At 44.5% G+C, this 16,138-nt stretch overlaps 1 protein-coding gene across 1 annotated transcript in view; it reads right to left on the bottom strand.

Moving 5' to 3' along the window:
- Positions 1-3,442: 3,442 nt before the first annotated feature.
- LOC104270464 (olfactory receptor 2A14-like) overlaps positions 3,443-16,138 on the bottom strand; it is a 14,715-nt gene continuing 2,019 nt past the window's right edge. The window contains 2 exon segments of the mRNA XM_009864849.1: positions 3,443-3,921; positions 3,924-4,086. Of these exon segments, the coding sequence (XP_009863151.1) occupies positions 3,443-3,921; positions 3,924-4,086 (642 nt within the window).

Genomic DNA, 16,138 nt, shown 5'->3' with positions numbered 1-16,138 from the left:
ATCCCATTGATGGCATCCCATTTGATTGCATCAAAAGACAAGGAGAAAAACACATATCGATAACATGTCCCATGAAGGAAAGGACATTTTTCTTTCTTACCAAACTTGCTAGCATGCTGGGGACACTGACCAAGTATACTGTGTCTCTGAGGAGAGAGCAGAGGGGATGTACATGAAGAAATGAAGAGAACAATCAACCCTTACAATCACCACTGTATGGATATTGCCGTTGAGAGTACAAAAGTACATGAAGCAGAACACCAAATCCATCAGAATCTGTGTGGTGGAGAAATGGGGAAATCTGACTTTCAGGAAGAAATAGGGAAGAATTCTGTGATACTAATTGGGGAGGGTGCTAAGAAACCCTTCTGTCTGCTGCCTCATCAGGTTGCAGATGTGGTGAACTCTCAGCCCCGGAGCAATGCTGCCTCTTCTAAGAGTGATTCTTTGGGGCTTCATTTGTGCTTGAAATAGTCTTATGCCAACTGCTACGGCTGCGGGCACATGTAGACTGCTGCCCTGAGGTTAAACTAACCAACCAAGGTGTTCTGTTTTGAGCTAAACAGAACCAATTCAGTTCAGGGATTTTGCTTTTCAGCTCAGCGTCTTCTAAGAGGCTGCGCTTTCTGAAGTCAACAACGTGTTTTTGCAGACAGTGCCTGCTGCCAGAAGTGATAACAGCTGATTTTTATAGTTCCTACCAGGGACTGGTATGCAGAAAGGCTCTTGCTTATACTTATTCCTATAGTGACTTATTCTTATAGGGGAGAAGAGAGTGCAAAGCACTGGAAAAGCCTCTGCCGTGGAAAATAGGAGCAGAACTGGGTGTCAGAGCTGCTCCATGAGCTCACCTGCAACAGGCAGAGCCGGTGGGGGTGATGTCAGAAGTGAGGAGGTGAGGTCACAGAGAAAGTCCTTTCCTGTTGGCCCCAACACCCAAGGAGAGCCTATGATCCTGCTGCCCAGGTGAACAAAGTGCCAGAGCCTGCGCTGGGGAGGGCTTGAGCCTGAGCCCGTCTTCCCAGGGGCTCGGCCAAAATGGTGTCTGTCCTGTCCACAGAGATGTGTGGAACCAGGCAGGAAGCACACGTCCGGAGTGGAGAAGGTTTGCATGGTGCCTGAGCCGGAGAGGGAGCCTGAAGAGACAGTGTGTGCAGGAATTATCTCTGGCTCTGAACTGAAAGTCAACATGGGAATAAGTAGTAATAGTAAATGCCATACAGCTCTCTTACCAGGCCCAGTTATCCAAATGTTTTAGGGACCTTGCTCATGATCATGCTTTTTGTGCTGAAATCAGAAATTATCCACTTTAGGGAAGGGATATTTATTTTTTCCCAACTTTTCTTCATATTTTTGTTAATGGCATGGGTTCCTTGGATAAGGGAATTTAGCTCCTCAATCATCTCAGTGTTCCAGAAACATCTACAATGAATGTTGTATTTTGATTTTCAGGTGCTCTTTCTGGTTCTGCTGTTCTCATGTTCAGTAGAAAAAGCTAAAGTTCTGTGGGATTCAAAAAGGAATGGACAATTTTATCTGGTTTATCAATGCGCAGGATTAGAAGATCAGAAATAGTTTCTTCTAGTAGATGAACAAGTGTTCAAACTAGATGGTAAGTGGCTAAGTGTTTTTTGACGTTTAGTGTGTTCACATAAGGGAACACAGACACCTTTCTCATTTCTTTTGAAAGAGGACACCTATCTCAAATGTTACATATTTCACAGGAAGTTTTCAACAGCAGATGCCTTCTGAATGAACATATAAGTCAAGAAATAGCCTTCAAAGACTTATTTAAGATGAGGAGAGGGAGACTTTTTTCTTCTCCTTTAAACTTACACCAAGTAGAAAGATCCAGAGGAACTGTGTGTTGAATGTAGTCTGTTATTTTGAAAACCTCATCCCAGTTAGCAGCCTTATTTCCGAGAAGGAAAGATACTGCAAGCAATTAATTTCATGAAAGCTGATAGATAGGTAGACTATGAAAGCAAACTATATCCTGGGCTGCATCAAGAGAAGCATGACCAGCAGGTAAAGGGAGGTCATTCTGCCCCTCTATTCTGATCCTGTGAGACCCCACCTACAGTCCTGTGTCCAGCTCTGGAGCCACCAACACAAGAAGGACATGAATGTGTTGGAGCAGGTCCAAAAGAGGGCCACAAGAAAGATCAAGGGGCTGGAGCACCTTTCCTACAGGGACAGGCTGAGAGAGTTGAGGTTGTTCAGCCTAGAGAAGAGAAGGCTCTGGGGAGACCTTAGAGAGGCCTTCCAGTGCTTAAAGAGGGCCTACAGGAAAGCTGGGGAGGGACTATTTATCAGAGGGTGCAGTGATAGGATCATGGGTAATGGTTTTAAACTAGAGCAGGGTAGATTTAAATTTGTTGTTAGGAAGAACTTCTTTACTATGAGGATGGTGAAATGTTGCCCTGAGAGGTGGTAGAGGTCCCCTGGAAGTGTTCAAGGCCGGGTCAGGTGGGACTTTGAGCAACCTGGTCTAATGGGAAGCATCCCTGCCCATGGCAGATGGGTTGGAACAAGGTCATCTTGAAGGTCCTAAAAGAGACTTTTAGTTAAAAGTCTTTAGTTAAAAGATTCAAACTATTCCATGATTCTATGATAATACGTGGCACTTTTTAACCATTAGACTTCTAGTTAGATGTATCCACACAGAGACCAGGGAAGCTTTTCAAAAGCATAACTGTCAACAATTATAGCTGTCAGAAGACAGATAGTTGTAAAGTGGGTAAATGGTAAGGTGCCAAGAGTCTACACCCTAAGTCAGAGTCAGTGCAAGATCTACGTTGCAAAGTGCGGATATCTCAGTTAACTCAGGCTGAGGAGCTGCTGTGGGTGGCAAAACCACACAAAGGCGGTTCCTGCACTGTCAGTGTTGTCATGTCCACTTTCTACAGGAAAGGTGTCAGGCTCAAAAGCGTGCAGAAACTTTCACAGGCTCGTTCACCCTCCTGAGAAGCAAAGCCCCATTATCATCATGTTTTCTCTCTTTTTCTTTCTAATAATAAAGTTGAAGCTCTAGCATCCTAATGATACAGGAAATACAAATACAGGAGGGAGAAATAATATCTTATTAGATCACCTGATATACTTAGAAAAAAAACTGCTACACAGTAGTTTATTCTGACTTTTAGTTAGAACCAAGACGAATTACTTTCTCCAGCTGGGTTTGTAGTTCTGTTAATAAATACTACCTGCCTAGAATGGATGCATGTGAGAAAGTATGATTATTTATCTCTAATAAAAGGAATAATAATTAGTCATTTTGTGTTATAATATTCATTAGACTGTACAGAGAAACAGAGACAAATGCATTTGAATAACCATTTGTGTTACATTTTAACCACTTAAAATTCAGTGCGAAGCACCCGAAGAGCTCAAGAAAAAAAAAGATGAAAGACAGGAGACAAGTGAAAGTCTAGAGCCTAAACTACATGGAATGAAAAACTCTTTTCCTTCTCTGAAGCTTCAGCAAGGCTTCCTTCACCTGCTTGTTCCTCAGACTGTAAATCAGAGGGTTCAAACTGGGACTGATGAGACTGTAGAAAAGGGAAAGAATTTTCTCACTCCCAGCTGAGTTACCACTCCTGGGTCCCATGTGTATGAAGATGGAATTTCCATAAAAGAGACCCACCTTGATCACATGCGAGCCACAGGTGGATAACGTTTTGTGCCATCCTGGTACAGAGTGAATGTGCAGAACTGTGGCCAGGATCTGCAGGTAGGAGATTAGAATTAATACTAAAGGGAAGAGGAGGAAGCACACACAAAGAGCAAAGATCAGGACTTTATTGGCTGTAGTGTCAGTGCAGGCCAGCTTTAAGACAGCAAGGATTTCACAGAAGAAGCGGTCAATCTCACAGAGGCCACAGGAAGGCAGGTGTAAAGCCAGAGAGGATTGTAGTGTCTAAATACAAACCCAAATGCCCATGAAACTGCAACAAGGATGAGGCACAGCCTCCAGTTCATGACGAGGGCACAGCGGAGGGGATGGCAGATTGCCGCATAGTGATCATAAGACATGATGGCCAGCAGCACACACTCTGTGAGTGCAAAAATTAAATAAGGGTGTATCTATGTCCCACATCCAGCAAAGGAGATGGTTCTGCCTTGTCCAAGGAAGTTCCTCAGGATATGGGGGGCATTGTTGGAGGCATAGCAGATGTCCACGATGAAGAGGTGGCAGAGGAGGTACATGGGGCTGTGGGGGCGGTAGTCCAGGCAGACAAGCATGAAAACAAGTGCATCAGAGTGGCAGAGTAGAGGACAGAAAAAAGGCCCAAGAGGGAAAGCCGCAGGACTGGGTTGCTGGAGAATCCCAGAAGGATTAATTCTGTGACCGTCATTTCACTCTGCATGCTGTGCTGGAGGTGAGGCAGCAAAAACTGTGTCCATGGAGACCTGGAAGGGAAGGAGTAGGGAAAAGGAAAGAAAATCGAGAGTTTTCCTAAGAACATTGTGTCTGTTACTTTTTATACCACAGCTCCCTTCTCCTTCTTTTTCCCTTTGACTCCAGTGGAAGGTACATAGCTCAGCACGGTGAGTGATGTGGATCTGAATTGCAAGCTCTAATCTCTGGACAAACTTTGAGCAGTTTTGAGCAGTCTTGCACAACTTTATTACCTAGCTTGCTCTTGATGTCTTTCTTTTTCTGAGTTGATTTTTTGGGAGTGAGTGTGGGGTTTCTCTGCTGGAGAAAATGACAGGTCTCTATCATGATGAAGACTGCAAATGTTAAATAAGGTGAAGTCAGAACATCTTCAAATCAGTTATTTTAAATTAAGTCCATATTGAAATAAATGCACAATTCACACAAAAATTCCAGTTCTACCATTAAACCAACTAGCATTTCTAATCCATTGCTGTGTTCTCTTCACCTTAGTGATATGCATTCATATTTAATCCTGCAGTTGCTTGATTCGTTACTCTATATCTAACCAGATTGCTGAACAAAGGGAGAGCAACACTTGGATGTACAGCACATAATTATTGTTAAAAGAATGCTACTAACATTTATACATAAGTATTTTCTTCCCTGTAGCACCTGGACAAATGTGATTTGTTCAGCTCCATGTTTTTGATTAGGAAAACCTTATCAAAAGGTTCTGTGTACTTTCTCAGACAACAGGCAAAACAATGAGCTATTCCACTCTGTTCAGCTTCCTACATTCATTTGTTTTTAAAGCAAAAGTTTTCTGTGTAATGTGCCTGAAGGAACACTGATTGCCAACAGGTAATACAAAAATTAATCTCAAGTATAAATCCCCAGAGTTCCATACCTGAACTCTGGGGATCCTTCCAGAATGTAAACACCACTTTATTTTGAAATGGACATGGCATTGTACTTACTGATCCTTCATTCGTATGGGTTTCTTTTCTGTTAAACTTTTTTTCCTTTATGCTGCCTTTATTTCCATATTGCTGCCTCTCAGAATTTCCCTGCCTCTAACTGCATACAGAGCTTTTTGTTTCTGAGATACTAACATAGGATAAATCCTACTCTTAAGAGTTGCCAAATCAAATAACTTGAAGCAAGACAACACTTCTGCAACTCCATGTCCCCATGTTCAGTCAAGTAGTGAGACTGAGCATGTGTTTTCCATCTTGCACACATATATATGCATTCACACATATACATGCCCTGTCACATAGATCCACACACCAGTTGAAAACAAAGCCGTTGCAGAAATACAAACAGCACAAACAACTGGGATTCTGCTTCCTGTTGGGCTAATCAGGATGAAAAACACACTGGAAAATACATGTGCACACAGAAACCGTGTGGGTCCTGTCAGTAGCTGACCTTAGTCTATCCAGTATTTGGCCCCAGGGTCCCATGATCTCCCAGCCACCTCAAGTACAAAACCACACACATGCAAACAGATGTCTTCAGTGGCTGTTCCAGACCCACAGCCTTACCAGATTCCCTGGTCTCTCCCATAGATGGCTTGAGCCCCCTTGTCCTTTCAGTAGCTGACTCTCAGAACCTCTGGTCTCTGCAGTATCTAGGCCAAACCTGTATCCACTCCAGTCCCTGGGTCCCAAGTCCTTTATTCTACTTGCTGACTAGGACAGCTTGATGCTTACTAGTAGTTGTCCATGCTGACATACACACCCTCACAATATACACACACTGTGATCTCCCCAGGTGCTGGTGCCTCAAGTCCATGGTCCCCTATGGCCCTGGGTCCTTTTCCAGTTGCTGGCCCTCACTCAGGAAAACAGCAATGGAGTTTAATAAGAGGACAGACCAGCCTGTAGTAATACCATAGGCAAATCAGAATACTTCTGAGTTTTATTTAACAGCCAATGAAATTAGCCCTTACTTGATTATTTCTCTCTCACACACACTCTCATGCTCACATATGTGAGCTGATGAGTTTCAGCACATACAGTGCTACAACTCAGAGACTGCAACTTCCCTGCCGAGCAGGGAGGTTACTGCAGGTCAAGGAAGGTCTGGGAAGTCACGCTGGTTCCTGCTCTGCATTACCACTTTCAGAAGTTGCTGGTCAAGGTCCCTGGCATTTATGTCCATGCAGCTCTCTGGTTCTGTCTCCTATCTCTTTACTAATTGTAGGGTTCAGGACATGTCACTTTGCTTATTCTAAGTGTTACCAAAATTTCCACCCAGCCCATGCTGGATGCAGTTAGCAAGTAGCAGCCTTCTTCTGCTTGACAGATCAGAATTCAGTTTCAGACATTCACCCAGGCAGATCTTGCCACACACATGCATCCAGCCACATGTTGCCTGTTAACATTCATGGTTTAAGCTATACTTCTGTCTATGACTAGTGTCAAAGAAGTGCATTCCTCCTCCAGTCTACAAGGCAAGCAAGGGAGAGTCAATATATACCTGGTGGGTCTCATATCAAGACAGCATTGTCGATCCCTCCCTTGTGACAGTCCCGGGAAAAGCCACATCAGGGTGCTCTGTTGCTCTCCCTTGTTACTGAGGTTCCTCTGCCTTCCATTGTACTCTCTCTTTTGTACTCCTTTGTGTTTGTGGAGACGAACCTTTAAATGCACTATCTAACATCTACAAAACTGGGAAAATGAGAGACTGGAGAGAGTCCAGTGCTGAAGGTCAGTCATGTAAAATACTGTTTGTGAGAGGCAGGAGACCTAGCTTACCTGCTTGTTCCTGAGCGGCTCTGTAAGAAACATGGTGTTAAACAGGCTCTATCTGTGTCTGACTGCCTTGTCCTGCATAAAGTACTCTGTGCTGGGGGAGTGTCAGGGAGAAGAAGGAGGATCCTTCTTCCCCATGAGCAGCTGAGGATGCTCAGCTGAGTACTGCTGCAGGGGCTGAAGTGGGGCAGGCAAGGAGGGAGAGAAACACAGGAATGAGGCAGCTGGGAGTACTAGGTCAGACTAGGAAATGCCCGAGAGGATCAAGAACCTTGTTAGCACAGGAAGAGCTTAGAGGAGATTAGATTTGCAGCCCTTCAGTTAACTCCTCAAGATCTGGATCTTCTCCAGTTACTGAATTATCTTGCGGTTTAACAGCATATTGTAGAGATCCTCACTGGGAGTTCACTGTATGTCACAGAATCATAATGATAGAAGGTGTTGGGCTGGAAGGAACCTTTAAAGGTCACCTACCCCAACCTCCCTGCAGCGTGCAGGGACTTTTTTTTACTAGATCAGGTTGCTCAGAGGTCCATCAAGCCTGAGGGATCTGCATAACAGTTAACCTGAGTGCTGGGCTGTATGTACAGCATGGCCTTCAGGCTATGTCCTTGCACAAGTTGCTTGGCCACAGGAGGAACTCAACTGGTTGATGGTAACAGAGGCGGCTACAGGCACCTCTTGCTTGGTACCAGACATTACACCACACTGCCTTTATCTAAAGTGTAGCAAAAGGCCTCATGTGAACATCCTTTATGAGTAGAGTTGTATAATATCCTGAATGACCAAAAAGGAGGAACTTCTCCACTAGCAGCAGGTGTACAATGTGCCAAGGGAAAATCCACCTAGGTCCTGTCTAATACTGCAGGAACGCAAAGATTCCAGCATCTGAAGAGACATCAGATTTACTTACTACCTATGTGCCTCTTCTTATTCTATCATATTGAAACGGCAGTTTTATTAAGTCATTTATTAAGTCATTCTTACTGAGATTCAGAAGGAATGCTGCACCACCTCCCTCTCTGACCTCACCACCATCCCAAGGGCAGAATGTGTGTTCTAGTGAAACCTACTAAGGGTAACTTCAGGGACATTCTCTGCAAGGTGTGAGGGGGGAAAGTCTGGTTTCAAAGCTCTAGCCACTTCGCAGTATCATTGCAGTGTTGCCATGAGCAGGAGAAAGATATTCCAAACACAGAGTGAACAGAACAAGACATCCCCAGCTCATTGTGCAGAGGTGAAGACTGATGCTAGACTGGTGGAAATTCATCTTTCTTGCTGTTATACAGACTCTAATTCAGTGATGGATAAGTGCCTGTGATGGAGATGAGGTTGTCTAGGATGCTGTCACTTTCCAGTATATTTAGTCCCATTCTGTCCTCCTTCAGTCCATATGGAGTGTGCCCATAGCACAATTTAACTCTGCTTTTAAAGTATCATGACCTTTTCTACCCTACAGTCAAATAGTGACCCTATTCCTCAGTTATTCGCGGCAAGCTGAACTTTACTGCTCCTCTTCTCCCAGGTAGGTGACGCTACCTGAGACTTCATGCCCCAGACCCCCACTTAACTGCTGAGACTCCCTCAGCCTTGCCAGTGGTGCAACCTACTTGGCATAGCTCCTGCCCTCCCAACAGAGATGGGCAGTGAGACTCACTCCCTTCCGATAAGCATGGTCCCATCCAGAATGCTTCCTGTTGACCAAGGCACTTCAAAGCCCCTCTAACAGTCAGTGCAACCACGAGCAATGGTAGGTGAGCGCAACCTGTTCTGCCTTGGAAGGGTTTCCAAATCCTTAGAGCCAGGGTTGAGGAGAGAGGTGAGGTGGAAAACATGTACACTTTCCTCCTTGACTGGTTTCTAGCCCTGACTTGGATATTTCGGAAGAACCAGATGAGGTGCCTCAGACTTCAGCTCCCTAACTGTTGTGAAGATAATCAGTTGCGAGTACTTATTTTCTCTTGAAAGTTTTCTGATATTCATGGTTCTCTTAAAACCTAAGCTTATTGCATAACTGTATTTTCTAATCTTAGCTATATTAAAATTTCTTTAGCTCATGTTGGACAAAAAAGCTTGCAAAAATGACACAAGTCTTTCTGAAAGAATTCCAAATGCTTCCAAGTTTATCAAGAAGTGCATCTCATGGTTTTAAGACAATCTTCTGTTTAGGGATAGGAAAGTCATCACACAGGCTGTTGGAGATAATGACTGGAGCCTGATCCTGCACCCACTCAGTTCAGGATCTTCTTCTGGACTATAGTCTGTCAGAGTATAGCAGTACCGTGCAGTAGTTTCTGATAGAAAGCTAAAGCCTGAAAGAACAGCAGGAGCTTAAGGACTGTAGCAATGGTCTGGTGCTGGTCAGCCTTCTGGATTAAACAAAAACTGCCATTCACAGATGTGCCAATGCACATTGAAGGATTATTCTCATATCAACAAAAGTCAACTGGTAGCAGGGGAGGTTACTGAATGTCATCATCCTATATCATATCAAATCATATATTGACTGCAGTTTTCCATGTTGTGAAAGGCACACTATTAAGTCCCAAACCTCTTACTCTTACTCCCAAAACTCTACCTCTTACTATCAAGTAAATCTAAGTGACAAGGTTGGAGAGATCTATTTCTTCATATTCTGAATTCTTCAGTGATAATTCTGACAGAGTTAACTCACAGGTTTCCATTTTATGTCCTAACAGCATGTTGTAGTTTGAGCCCACTTTGCCAGGAACAAGAGCTATGCAGTTGCTAGCTCACTCCCAAGCCTCTCCCTTTAGAAATGAAGAGAGGAAAAATTCAACAAAAAGGCTCGAGGATTGAGAGTAGGACAGGAAGGTTCACTCACCACTTAGGGTCATGGGCAAAAAACAGAGTAGATTTGGGGACATATAAATAAATTTAATTTACCACCACCAGTTTAACCAAATCAACTAGATCAAAGTAGAATAGTGAGAGAAATAAATACAACCAGATTTTAAATACCCTGCCTTACCTACCTGCCCCTTCTCCCTGGCTACCTCCTCCCCTCCAGTGGGGGCAAGGGAGCAGGCAATGGGTGTTGCTGTCTCTCTGTCCATTACACACTGTCCATGCCACTCCTCCCTGCTCAGGGAGAGGACCCCTCACAGCCTTCCTCTGCTGCCATGTGGTGTCCATCTCGCGGGAGGTAATCCTCCTCCTCCACAGGAGTCCTTCCCACCAGCACGGGACCCACCCATGGGCTGCAGTGTCCTTGGCTCCAGCATGGGTCATCCCTGGAGTCACAGTTCACTTTGGGCACATCTGCTCCTGAATGGTCTTCTTCTCCCCTGCCATGGAGTTCTCCATGTGCTGCTGCATCCTGAAAGTTCTTACCACCATCGATCTCCTTGGTCTGCAGGGTCTCAGTCTGCCATCTCACTATGGGCCTCAGGGAGATCTCTGCTTTGGTGCTCTTTTCCCCCCCTTCTTCCTAACTGACCTTGGTTACTGTGTGGTTGCTCTCTTCAACACTCTCTTCTCTCCTAAACAAACAACTCCTCAACACCAAAGATGGGACACAGTGGCCAAGAGGCAGCCCAACAGGATTCCCCTCTTAAATACACTGATCTCAGAGGACACTGAACGGCCCAGAGGTAGATCTCACTTTACCTGGTCTGGGGGAAGTTGTGGAAGTTTCACAAGGAGCTACCCCCACAGCTCTCGCCCTGCCACCACAAAACCCTGCCAGACACAAACCCATGCCATGACATATTACATTTAGTTGACTCACTGATTTTCTGCTCCAGAAGTTTGCCATGTGACTTGCAACTCCAGTTGCTCCAACAAGCATTTACCATGTTAATGTACTTTGCTGTTCACAAATAATTCCAAAGAATTGTTAATGTATTCTTGAAAAATATGTGTTTATTTGTGTTTGTGCATTAGACTATATGGAAGGAATCTCCCCCAGACTCCACTTGAAAATGAGACAGTTTTCCAGTCATAATATTAAAAAAGATTCTTCTGATAATTTTGAAATAAATTTCCCCCTTTTAGGGAAGAGCTTTTAGTTATAATTGCACTGAAGCTTTCCTTCATTTCTTTGTGCATTTTTTTTCTTAGTTTAAGAACTAAAATGATGACGTTCATAGTGTTTTATTATGTTCCATTGATGACACTGTTACCAATTAGTCCTACCACTGTCACCATAAAGACTATGCCCCAGAGGTCTCACAGAATGTATAAAGGTGTCAGTTGGTTGAATCGCAGGTATTGGGAAGACTTGTTCTATACCCTGCATGTCTAACAATTAGTTTTTCTTGTAATAGGAATGTAGTCATGATGTCTATCCCACTTTTTTTCCAGTCCTTGTCAGGAAGATGGGAAAGACTGTTACTGACATCTCAGAAAAGTCATTCATGTCAAGACTGGGCAAAGTTTCCATTGATCTGTAATTTTAGAGTTGTCATCAAAGGTATGTTTCTTCAGGTAAGAAATTCCAGCAGCTCCTGCAACTCAGCGTTCGGTTTCTGATATTATACACATAGGTAAGGTAAACTGAAGTGTCCTGAGAACTACAAAGTTCCCAGAGGTTTTTAGAGCAGTGTGACTAGTGTCAGCCCTGTTTCTCTCTTCCATACCGCTATTGGTCTGAAAGAAACAGTACCTTGGTTTTGCTTTTCCTCATAGTTCACTCTGCATTGTGATGAAGCTCTTAATTATAGTCAGGTTTTTACTTAAAACAAAAATGTATTTAAATGTGTTAATACATGGCACTAATAGCACTAATACTGAAACTGACACTACTAGCTTTTGAATATTGAACCACAGAAATAAATGGTTCCTATGTTGAAAGACTTGTTGGATTTTATTTCACACTGTTGGGTGAGCAGTGAAGATTTTGCCTGAGCATAAAATCTTTTCCTTCCCCTTTATTTGACTGGTTTTGAATATTGCTGCACTTCTAGACCCTCTAGTCCCAGAATACCAAAACTCATTATCTACTGAGATAAACCAAAAATCCCTAAGTGATTTTTACCCTGTAGTTCAGTGCTGTTAGACTGAGCTACTACTCTGACTTTGGAGTAAGATACCAAACTTGGTTTTCTTGCTCCTTTACTTCATACTGAAGGAACAGCAAAGAAATATTTTGTAATACTATGTTTAGTAATATTCCTAAACCAAAAAGAGAGTTTGCAAAGAAACAAGGAACTTAAAAGGAAAGAAAGTTCTCTTGCTTACTGTTATTACTTCACTGTAGAAATACTGTCCATTTGTATCAGAGGACTACTCCTGCTGTTATACTGTGCTCTGAGGGTTATGAAGGGGGTTTCTTACATTTCTCACCATTCACGTCAGATTTCTTTTTGTTGATGGTTTCTTTCTAGATCAAAAAATTTCTGATGAATGAAACCAAAGTGACAGAGTTCATCTTGATTGAATTTTCACGTTTTCCAGATGCGCAGATTCTGTTGTCTTTTTTCTCCTGACTTACCTGTTCACCCTCACTGTAAATGTCCTGCTAATGACAATTATCAAGCTTCGTCGTCATCTTCACATCCCTATGTATTTCTTCCTTTCCATTCTCTCTTTTTCAAAAACTTATTATACATTTGCTGCCATTCCTAAGATACTGGTAAATTTAATAGCTATAGAAAAGTCCATTTCTTTCACGGGATGTGCTGTTCAGATGTTTTTCTTTGTTGGCTTCGGAGGCACCGACTATATGCTTCTAACAGCAACAGAGTAGGACCAATATGTGGCCATATGTAAACCTTTACATTACAAAATCCTCATGAGCGACAGAGTTTGTGGTCAGCTAGTAGCCTTTGCAACAGTCACTGGCTTTACCTTATTCCTCGTAGATACCTACTTTATATTCACATTGCCTTTCTGTGGAAAGAAGGAAATTATTCACTACTTCTGTGATATGGCTCCTGTCGTTCAGGCAGCTGCACAGAAAACAATGCACCCTATGTCACTAGTTACCATCAATAAAGCACAGTCAGTTTAAAGGACAACAGTGTATCAGACTTGCTATTGTGGCTTGCACACATTGACTTGGTGGGAGAGAATGAAGCTGTTGTTAAGTCCAGCCAGGGAGTTGATCTGTCTCTGATTCTCCTCTACAAGCAAGTTATCACTTTTTCTTTTGAAACTATCTGTGAGCTTAAGCCCTCCTGAGCTTAAGTCCTTGACAATATGTCTCACTCTGGCCAGAAAATGTGAGCCCGTGCTCCACTTCGCCGTTATGTTCCCCTAGATTCCCCATGGCTGACTCAAGCCAAGCACACAAGATGTGGGTGGGTGACTTATCAGATCTTCCTTCAAATCACAGGACACGACTGCCATCACAGGCCAGGACTTCAGGAGCTTCGCCTTTCACAATTCAACAAAGGCCAGGTCCACAAAGGCACCTAAGCATCTAAATTGCAGCCAATTTTTGATATGCTGTGCAGTCAGGTGCTTTTTGCCCATCTTCACTTTCTCACAGTCAATTGCAGTTTTCTCAGCAGCCATCTCTGATTGTTTTAGTCCTTGGGGACAACCTCTGGGGCCTGAGCTTCAGGGTTTGTGGTGGGATTTCACAGCGGGTATCTGGCAGGAATCCCTTCATCCCTCAGATGGCAAGGGAAGCACAGCTGAATAGCACAAGAGGGAAGAGAGGAACGGGGAACAATGGTTGTTGCCGGGAGCAGCTGTAGCTGGAGTAGGGGGTAGAAAAACACATGAGGAAATGGCTGAGAAGTACTGGAAATTACCTAAGCAGAGGGTGCAATTCACACTTTTATCTCACAGCAATCAGGTGACATGAGCTAAGCAGCAGTGGCAGCTGTGCCTGAGCTCCCATGAAGGTGATACGTTGCCAGAGCCTGAACTGAGTACGTGGATCACACAGCCCTACTCAGTATGCTGGGTGATGGAGCCAGCAGGCCGAGGCTCTGCCTGCCCAAGCAGCACAGGGGAGGGTCCCGTGGCACCTGGAGCCCCAAGAGGAGTCATCAAGGTGTTTCAATGATAACAAGCCTGATGGGGCTTCCGCAAGTGGCACTAGTGATTCCCAGTGCCATTGTCGGGCTGTGACACAGGCCACAGCAGGGGTTGTTAAAAATTAAGAGTTCTTCTTTTGCAAAGCATTTATGTGTCTGCTGGTGATGATGTTAGGGGTTGGTGGCCCAGGGCCCCCAGGCAATATTTGATGAAGGCCCAGGGGCTGTGAGCCAAGCCAAAGCAATAACGGTTCTTCCCTCAAGACAAGGACAGATGCTTCTCCACATTCTTTGGCCATTGGCAGCCAGCACCACCCCGTCTGCATCTCTTCCCTTCTGCCACAGCCCAAGGGCTTGTTGGTGCAGCTGATTCGGGCGTGGGAATGCAGGCATCATTTTTGTCAGCAACAAGAAGTTTGTGGCGCCACTGAGCTAATTTCCCATGTGTCTTAGGGATGTGTTTACACGCTATGTATTGTCTCTGAGGCTTAAAGACTATGGGAGATGGATGTGTATCTCCCCTCGTCTCTACTGGAAACCACTTCTGAAACTTGTTAGTAGAACAAGACTGAAGGAAGAGGGTGCTTTAACTGTCCTTGAGCCAAAGTACTTCACGCCCTGAGTTTCTATAAAATCCTGCAATGAACCACATCACCTGTTTGTAGTGGAATGCATTTGCCTTTGGGAACCAGTCAGCAGACCCCTATGGCACGTGTGCCCTTGCTTTTTTGTCCCATGGAGTTTCAGGAAAAACTCACTGACTGTCCCTCCTGTAGTCCCCCTTGCAATGGCACAAGAAGAACCTCCAGAGCTCTTTGTTCTGCCAGAAACACTCATGCCCACGACCCCTCCACAGCCTGTGCCCATCCTTTGGCAGGCAGATGCCTTCCTCCCCTCTCAGATCCAGCCAGGAGATGCTAGTCCCAGCCACTGCCCATTATTTATCAGCAGTCCTGGCTGACTAGGGACATCCCAGCTAATTTGAAGTCAGCCAGTATAACAGTCATCTGTAAGAAGGGATGGAAGAATGATCTAGGAAATCACAGACCTCTCAGTTTGACTTCAGTGCCAGTGAAGCTTTTGGATCAGATCATCCCGAGTTCCATTATGCAGCACATGCAGGACAACCAGGCCCAGTCAGCATGGATTTATGAAGGGAAGGTTCTGTTTAACAAAATCTTGATCTCCTTCTATGAGAGAGTGACCCTCTTGTTGGATGAAGGAAAGGCTGTGGATATTGTCTGTCTTGACTTTATTAAGGCATTTGACACTGTTGCCCACAGCATTCTCCTAGAGAAACTGACTGCTCTTGGCTTGGATGGGCATACACTTTGCTAGGTAAAAAAAGGGTTAGATGGCCAAATCCAAAGAGCTGTGGCCAACGAAGCTAAATCCAGTTGGCGGCCTTTCACAAGTGGTGCCCCTCCAGGGCTCAGTGCTGGGACTGCTCCTATTTAACATTTTCATCAATGATCTGGATGAGGGGATAGAGTGGAAGTGTCGATCTGGGTCATGGCCAATCACATATGTTTAAATAAGGCCAAATGCTGGGTCCTGCACTTCAGCCACAACAGTCTCCAGCAGCACTAGAGGCTTAGAGAGGAGTGGCTGGAGAGCTGCCAGGCAGAGAGGGATTTGGGAGTGTTAATAAATGGCTGGCTGAACATGAGCCAGCAGTGTACCCAGGTGGCCAAGAAGGCCAATGTCATCCTGGCCTGTATCAGGAATGGTGTTGTCAGCAGGAGCAGGGAGGTGATCATACCCTTGTATTCAGCTTTGGTGACGCCACACCTTGAGTCCTGTGTCCAGTTTTGCGCCCCTTACTACAGGAGAGACATTTTGGTGCTGGAGAGGGTAGAGGCAGGCTACCAAGCTGGTAAAGGATTTGGAGCATGTGTCATATGAGGAAAGGCTGAGGGATCTGGGGCTGTTTAGTTAGAGAAGAGGAAATTGAGGGGCAACCTCATCGCTTTCTACAGCTACCTGAAGGGAGGTTGTAGAGAGGCGGGGGGGGGGCTGTTTTTCCTCTTAGTGTGTGATTTGAG

The sequence above is a fragment of the Apaloderma vittatum genome, unplaced genomic scaffold (genome assembly GCF_000703405.1).
Source record: "Apaloderma vittatum isolate BGI_N311 unplaced genomic scaffold, ASM70340v1 scaffold3522, whole genome shotgun sequence".
Lineage (NCBI taxonomy): Eukaryota > Metazoa > Chordata > Aves > Trogoniformes > Trogonidae > Apaloderma > Apaloderma vittatum.
Note: the sequence above shows the minus strand (reverse complement) of the source record. Positions and strands in the feature narration are given on the sequence as shown.